The sequence below is a fragment of the Pygoscelis adeliae genome, unplaced genomic scaffold (genome assembly GCF_000699105.1).
Source record: "Pygoscelis adeliae isolate BGI_AS28 unplaced genomic scaffold, ASM69910v1 Scaffold21, whole genome shotgun sequence".
NCBI lineage: Eukaryota > Metazoa > Chordata > Aves > Sphenisciformes > Spheniscidae > Pygoscelis > Pygoscelis adeliae.
In genome coordinates, this window is record NW_008824243.1 from 6,498,281 (window position 1) to 6,506,903 (window position 8,623).

At 38.9% G+C, this 8,623-nt stretch overlaps 1 protein-coding gene across 1 annotated transcript in view; it reads left to right on the plus strand.

The window, feature by feature from the left end:
- Positions 1-1,021: 1,021 nt before the first annotated feature.
- The window catches only part of GABRG1 (gamma-aminobutyric acid (GABA) A receptor, gamma 1), a 45,874-nt gene continuing 38,272 nt past the window's right edge, over positions 1,022-8,623 (plus strand). The window contains exons 1-2 of the mRNA XM_009335227.1: positions 1,022-1,124; positions 2,084-2,144. Coding sequence (XP_009333502.1) covers positions 1,022-1,124; positions 2,084-2,144 — 164 coding nt within the window. The remainder of the gene's footprint in view (positions 1,125-2,083; positions 2,145-8,623) is intronic.

Below are 8,623 nucleotides of genomic sequence, written 5' to 3' on the forward strand. Positions count from 1 at the left end.
CCTAAGAATTTTAGTAGGTTTACACTTCAGTTTCAGTCAAGGCAGTACAGATTATCCTAAGGCCTACTTTATCTTCCTGATAAATTTTATTTTTTGTTGCATGCAATGGCTGGAAAGCTTTCCTTAGAAGACATTATGTAGAGGAAGATGAATATGTATTTATCTGAAAATTTTACGACAAAATGCTCTTGATCTCTAAGATTACAATATAGTTGGCATAGGGGCCCCTACTAAATTAGCATTAGAAACGTTTGTACTGGAAGAAAGGAAGGACCTACTTACTGAAGATGATGGGTACTTTCAAGTACTTTCCTAGGCAAAGAGCTGCTTTAAGATATTGTAGTAATGATTTTCTCAGAACATAGGAAGAGGTGTACTTACACTGCGAATGTGTGTGTTAACGATCAATAAGTTACCCAGTTTTTGTAAGCCAAAACAAAACACACAACACATTCTGCAAGTTTGTAATCAGAAAATGGAATAACTGATGTGAGGAAAGAGAAGTGAGAAGTGTGTCCTATTTCCTTGCTTGTCTGGGGTGGAACAAGAAGTGCTCAGAGCATCAGGAATAACGATATCAGCATAGCCTTTCCTGAAGACAATTTATTTTTTACCATGTTGAGAGATTGTTTTTACCAAGTTCGTATGTTTGTGGGCAGGGCTGCTGTTCAGAGGGAGCTGGAGAGGCTGGGGGGAACGGGTTGACAGGAACATTATAAAATTCATCACGGATGAGTGCTAAGTCCTGCACTTGGGTGGGAAGCCCCCCTCAGCAGGACAGGCTGGGGACTAGTTGGGTGGGGAGCAGGTCTGCCAGAAAAGACCTAGAGTTCCTGGTTGACAGCATGGTGCCTTGGCAGCAAAGAGGACCAGCAGCCTCCTGGGTTGTGTGACCAGGTGCACACTCAAGAGGTTGAGGGAAGTGATCGTCTCCCTCTGCTCAGCACTTCTGAAACCACATCTAGATACTGCATCCAGTTTTGGGTTTAAACTGGAGGGAGCTCAGCAGAGGACTACCAAGATGGTCAGGCAGGAGCACTTGCCCTGTGAGGAGAGGGCTGTTCAGCCTGGGGAGGAGATGGCTTTGGGGAGACTCAACAGCAGCCCCCAGCACTTACGGGGAGGTGATTGAGAAGACAGAGGTAGGCTCTTCACAGTGGTGCATGTTAAGAGTATGAGTAACAATGGCGATGAATTGCAACAAGAGAAGTCCCAACTAGGTATTAAGGGAAAAAATTCACTGTGAGGATAATTAAACAGTGGAACAAGTTGTCCAGTGAGGTTGTGGCATCTCTGTCCATGGAATTTTCAAAGACCCAACTGGACTAAGCTCTAAGCATCCTGGTCTGAATTCAATATTGGCCCTCCTTTGAGTAGAAGTCGACTTCCAAGATCCCTTCTGAATTGCATGATTCTGTAGAAAATGGCAGGAATCAGGTTTTTTTTTTTCAGTTGGGTTTTGTTTGTTGTTGTTGTTGTTGTTGTTTTAGTATGGTTTGCTATCTTACTTGTGCAAGGATCTCGCTCTCTATTGTATAGTATAAAAAAGAGAGGTGCAGAAACCGGTCGTTGTCTCCATCAGGTCTACAAAACTAGGAAGAATATTTTTGTGACCACATATGGAGGTAAAGAACTATTTTTACTAAGTGCGATCACTATACTAATCAAACTGAATATGTTTGAGAATCCAGCAGCTCTGAACTGGCACAGAGAACTACCTGTACTTGGACAGATTGATGTGAGGAAAATTTTCAATTGATTTCTGGACTGCAACTTGATAGGAGTAGAGGCAGCAGTTATACTGGTCTGAGCATATCAATATGTGGATGAACTTTCAAGGAGAGAAAATTAACTCTGTATTATATGAGAGGACTGATGGGTAAAGAATATCCATGATGCTTTGATTCCAGATGATAATTTTTGTGAGATCTTTAAAAGCCATTTGAATTAATAACAAATTTGACCAGTGTCTCATTTCAAATAATATGTAGCATTATCTGAAAGTTGACTTTGTTCTGGATCCCAGAACAAAATTGTTCTTCTGGAATATATCTTTAATAATACCTGTTGTTCTTAATGTTAGAAATTCAGATTTCTATAAATGTTCTTTGCAGTCAGGTTGTGCCTTTATTAAGTGTTCAGAGGTAAGTCTGGTTGTATTGTTCAGTAATTTCTGTTCAGATAAGTTTTTGTTATATTAGTATCACAGAGACGTTGAAGAACATTTTATAAGAAATGTGATGATGCTTTTAAGTGAAGGTCTTACTGGGCCTAAAATTAATTGTACTGAAGTTATTGTGTGTGGGAGAAAATGTTTCATATCTTTCAGAGATGTACTTCAAAGCTGTAATGACTCAAAAGAGCTTGATCACCTGATGCTTGTGATATGTATTAAGATATCACAAGTCTGATAGTTTAAACACTCAAATATGTAGCCAACTCTTTTCATTACAGGGAATGAACAGCAGAGGTACCTGATTTTATTCTGTTAGTGCTATGATTGTTCTTTTTGTTTTTAAACAAAGCTTTACTTATTTAATACTAACTTCTTTATGTAGCTTATCCTAAAAATCTAATGTTTCTTTCTGTATAAGAATTTCTAATATTTTTTTCCACACTTTTCCCTGATAATTTTACTACTGACTTAAGGTCCAGATTCATACCTTCAGTAAAAACTCAGGAAGGAGAGGGGAAAGAGGAAGCAGGGTAGGAAATTATAAATAGCCAGAAAAATACGAGATTAGAGATGGTGAAGAGCACAAGGCAGTACGTGCATCCGGAAGAAAAATCAACTTAACAGTATGTGGTAGGTATACTGGAAAAAAGATGTAGGGAATAAGTAAAACATACTTCAGTGGGAGAGAGAAATACATTTTGACACAAAAAAGAATATGCCAGAGTCTAGCAAGGCAGAAGGAGGGGGAAATAGATTGATAAAAACATCTGAGATGGAATGGATGCGGGGAAGAGAAAAGAGATTTTTGTCAGGAGAATGTCTAAACCCGTTTAGGAAGGATGAAGATGAAGGAATACAACATCAGTGACTCTATATCCTGCAGGATTAAGAAAAGCAAGTAATGCTTTCTGGAGACGTATTTTCAGTAGCTGCATTTCTTTGCTTGCAGTTACGCTTATTTTCACAGAATTTTTCTGTGCTGAATAAAGCATATCAGTGAAGAAGCTGATGATGAAATGCAAAAGGGAGTTCATTTCTGCAGAAATGTAATAGAACTGATGGGTATGAAGTCGGCCATCAAGTATGGAAGATAAATCTTGAGAGGAGTTTAAACCATCCAGTACCGACAGCTAGCAGTGGAAGAAAGCTTTCAAGAAAATCTTTTGAAAAAAAAAGTAACTGTGTCCTGTTCTAGCAGTCATGACTATGTGGTCCTGCTGCTATTGCTGCTACTGAAAAGAAGTAATATTTGTGTATGTGCAGGAGTCACAATCCTTTTTCAGCTTCTGAAGGACACTACAAGTCTGTCTGAGGCCCTTGTTTTATCTTAGGGAGATCCAAGGAAATATGTAAATATGTATTTTAAATTGCTGAGGTAAGAGTAATTGCTGATTCCGACCACGTTGAAGTTGCATTTTTCGCTCTCTGTAAGAAAGTTTATTCTGTCTCAGGCACTGCTTAAACTTATCCTTCTAGAGTTCAGATTTTCATCTATACCTGGTCCTATACCTTGGTCATGCGCATGACACGTGCCTAAGTACTCGCTTTTTTAACTTCTGAATTAGAATCATCACCAGCGTCTGTAAAAATGTCTGATTCTGGATGTGGGGATGTCAGTGACCATGTTTTGTTTTTCAGCAGTGCTCTAGGTCTTTTTTCACGTGTGAGATTTGGCTAGGTCAGATGACCTCTGAACTCTTGTTGATGGGGCCATGAAATATACTTCTTTACCACATACAAGCATATCATGTTCGGTGTTCTGGAGTAAGGTAGGGTCTGGTTAGATGTCTGACAAGTTGGAAACCTTCCCTGGAAACCTTGTCTGTCGACTAACTTCTTATGAAGCATTGTCTGGTTAACTGCAGTATTTTGACAAACCTCTGAAGTTGTATTGTTGCTAACAAAGTATTCTCCCATGTTTACAATTTGGGAAACATTACCATTTTGTCTGAAAGTTGAGAAAACTAGTAATTATTTTTTTTTTTTTAAAGTACTGGAAAACGAAAGTTAAATTGTATTACACCTAGACAAAGGACATAAATGTAATATGCTGGGAAGCATGGCCAGTGAATAACCACTGTCTTAAGGCATGTTTCGTGATTTAGAGAAGTGTCACTGTGCCCTACCCCTGTATTGGTAAAACTCCCGAAGCAACTGCTTTTGGCTGCTGTTGGAGAAGATCCTCAGCTAAACGAACTAACACAACTAGTCTCACAGTTTTCATTGGCATGTGTAAGGTGAAAAGGAAAATGTTATGTTCCTTTCAGCTCTTTCAGTATAGCAATTATCTGAAACACTGTCTTTCCATCTTATTTATTTATTTATTAATTAAATGGTCCTCAGAGCATTCCATGTATGGAAGGAACACTGTATGTCCAAATAGGCAGAGCTACTGTGCAATGTTGTTTTAAAACTCACGGCCACTGAGGGCTTGATTGAGTTGCTTGTGCACAGGCATGAAATGTTGGTGAAGATAACTAAGGTTCGCAGCCCAGTCTTTACTGCTTCTCCAGAAGTCTACAGGTTCCCTACAAATCAACCCCACCTGTAGGACTGGGTACTCTCGGGTGTGTTGGGTGAGAACAGAAGCCTGGGAATGGACAACTAAATTAATCCCTACCTGTGTTTAAATACTTCCACCTATGCTATACGTGTAGTTCTACATGTAATACTTTGATATGCATGATGCAAATAGCAGTAGAAGCACTCACTATATCCATTTTTTTCCAGTTCATTACATAACTTGACAGACGTTAATTGCAACTTAAAGCTCATCTGATGGGTTTTTCTCATACTTAAAGGAGAACAAAGACCTATGATATTAATGTCTGAGGATGAGCATGTTGCCTGATGTTGAAAAGAGTTATTTAGTCATTAGTCACTTGTGCTCAGGGATTTATTAGTCATGGTAATGTCTCCAATTAGTTGAAGGACAGAGAGCATAATTAGGGCACTTTTTGCCTAATTACTGTTAACTGTATACATGCAGTTTACTGTTGAGTTTATGAGGCTAGCTGAAGTGTTATAACAAGCGTGCTAAGAAGTTAGGTCTCTTTCTTATTTATAAAATCATTAAAATTAGGATTAACACCCACAGTAATAGATGTAAAATAGCATCGTGCCATGGAACAGAAATGTTTTAATGTCTGATGACATATTTTTGTTCTAAATCATTGTCTCTGCAGACATTCTGAAAAAGACCTACTGAGTGAACTTTGTTGAAAAAAAAAATTTTACAGTAAATGAAGAGAGGATCAAGTATTATGTTCTGTGTATAGTGAAATAACCTTTAGATGAACTTGGAAAGGAAAAGAATTCCTCTTTAATTAAGTTTGCCTTTCTTCCTGGGGTTGTGAGAGAGAGGGAAAAGTGCTGCTGTTAAAGTGAGGGTGGAGTTAATTGACATTAATCTTCACAGGTTTGTTAGATTTATTTTAACTCCAAAGAAGTAAAAGGGTGCTCAGCCCAAGTTAACTGTTGCTAAATATTGAAACGGCATACCTGAATTTAACATTTTATTTTCTGCTTTGGAATGAAGTTTGCTGTCTTCTGTCTTTCCTTCTACCCCATTCCAAACCTTGGGGAAAAAGCTGGACTTTGCAATGTAAGACACACAGAAACTCAGGTAAAAGATCAACAGTTTTGAACTATCTTATTTTACAAAGTGAAAGTTTCTTTAAAGAACATGGTCTAGCAACTTCAGTTAGATCCTGGTAACACCATCTCAACTCGTCTTGCCGACTGTGTAATTCTGAAGGGATTTCTACCTTTGAAACAGAGTGGGTCAAATCTATTTAGTATGACAAAGATCAGTAATTCAGATGCATAGAAATGAACATGTACACAGTGTCTGTCCTGTTGCCGTCGTGTGTTTAGGTGCTCTTTTTGGGGATTTAGCTGCTTTATGCAACTCCTCCCAAAAACCTCTGGATTGAGAATTCAAGTTGGCAGGTGTTTTGTGCTCTGCTTCGCTGGAGGGCATACAGAAGACTTTCTATATATTCTGGTCACTTCCTTTTTCCAACCAGCATCATTCCTGTCTTATCTCAGTCCTGTGGCTGCACATCTGTGGTTACGGCTTAGGAATCAAAAGTGTAGAACTGGGTGCCATCAGCACTGCAGAGACATTATAGTCTTTATTGTGTGCTCGATGGTATTTGGCACATTTTAAAGAAGAGTTAAAATTATTCAAATTCTCTGCAAATAATTGGGCTGATCCTAAGAGTCAGGTGCCCTGGGTCTGTACAGTGCTCTGGTGGTTTTGCTGTACTTTCCGCTGTTTGTGGGAAGGAGGACAAAAAGAGGAAGAAGAAAAGGTCAGTTTTGTAGTGGGCATGTCTCTTTCCTTAGAGAACTGCTTATAAATTAAATTTTACTCCTCATCATCATAATGCCCCTGGGGAAAGGCTGGGATTTCCTCTGCACTCTTAGCAACTGTAAGCTAATTTATATAGTAATTAGATGACATAAAGTACAACCAGACCAAAAATATATATATAAAAAAAGTAGTAACGAAACACGAAAGAGATGGCAATAGGTAGCTTTGAGGGAAAAAGAGTGTACATTTACAAAACTTAGCTTCCTACTTCTTTTAGTGCTCCCATTAGTGGGATCCCGCTAATGGGAGATGTTAAATATTTAATATCTGACATTTCTATAATGTCTATGTGGTGCAGTAAAGATTAAGTATTTTATGGTGCATTTCAATTTAAAAGAATGAAGGCACTTTTCAGACTGTTACGGGGGAAGCTGTCAGTGAACCTTGTATTTAGATTGCATGTTACTTTCAGCTATAATAGGCTTTTGCGACTTGTTTGCAGCAAGCTTTTTTCATTGTCTGAGAACCTATTGAGCTCTGGCAAGCTCCCTGTTGCACTTCCCAAATTAAGCAGGCATGCCAAAACCACTGAGCAGTTTCCACAGCCATGATAGTCTTGATTTTCAGTGGGACTTGCTAGTGTTATCCGAGAGGTGATGCAAGGTCTTACGAATACAGACTGTTTTGGTGCATTCTCCCAAAGGAGTGCAGTAAAAGCCAAACGTGCCTACTCCATCTCTGTCCTTTCCTGACTTTTTCTGTATTTTCCCCCTGAAGGCATAGTGTGGAACATGCTGGTGGTCTTCATTCCTGTAGGAAATTTACTGAAAAATTCCACCCTTAGTTTTGAGGGCAGTGTATGTCTGCGTAATTTAGAAGCCCTTAAATCCATTTCTAATAATACAGCAGTAACATTTTTAGTTTTAGTGTACAATACAAATTGGTACAAGCACAGTAATTTAATTCCTTTCTTTTACTGGAATATCTGTGCTTATACTAACATTGGAACTGATTTATATGGATTGCATATGCTCTGTAATAATTGCTAGCCAGTGTCCATTTGCGAAGATACGTTGTGTGACTGTCAGAGTTACTGCTATCAGTGTGATGCACTTTGCTTGACTTGAAGCCCATAGCGGTTCCCTGAAATAAGCTGGATGAGTAATATAGATTGCAAACTTTAGCACTGGAGGAATACTTAAGTCTGCACTCATTTGATTCAAAGGGAAAGAAAACTACTTCCAGGCATTCTTTGACCTTTCAGTGATATCTGAGTGAATCTGCAGACGCAACCAAGGTATTGCGATTCTTTTCTAATGACTTAGTGATAAACTATATGTTGCTGCTTATCTAATTAAAAGATAGGCAATAAATGAATGTGTGTTCTCCTTGTACATTTGTTTCATCTTGATAAAATAGGTAGTTAACAAATGATCTTCTTAACTGAAAGGAATGGTACAGCATTTTAACTATACCATGTATACATGCAGATACGTAATGGACACATAACTGCAGCTTCGGTGAATGTTTAGTCATAGCTCATGGATGTAATGTTTGTTTGTTTTCTTAAAATTTGAATGGAGTTGAATAAGTATAGAAGTCTTATTTTTTTTTATATCATAGCTAGAACGGAGGCTACTAGGAAGGAGATTCTGTTAATGTTCTTGACACCAAGATGTATCTATTACCATGATTAAGCATCTCTTAGAAATATTAGTACCTGTGGTGGGTTGACCCTGGCTGGACGCCAGGTGCCCACCAAGCTGCTCTGTCACTCCCCTCCTCAGCTGGACAGGGGAGAGAAAATATAACAAAAGGCTTCTGGGTCGAGATAAGGACAGGGAGAGATCGTTCACCAATTACCATCATGGGCAAAACAGACTCAACTTGGGGAAATTAGTTTAATTTATTACCAATCAAATCAGAGTAGGATAATGAGAAATAAAACTAAATCTTAAAACACCTTCCCCCCACCCCTCCCTTCTTCCCAGGCTTAAACTTTACTCCCAAATTCTCTACCTCCTCCTCCCCTCGAGTGGCACAGGGGCATGGGGAATGGGGGTTGCAGTCAGTTCTTCACATGTTGTCTCTGCTGCTCCTTCCTCCTCAGGGGGAGGACTCCTCACACT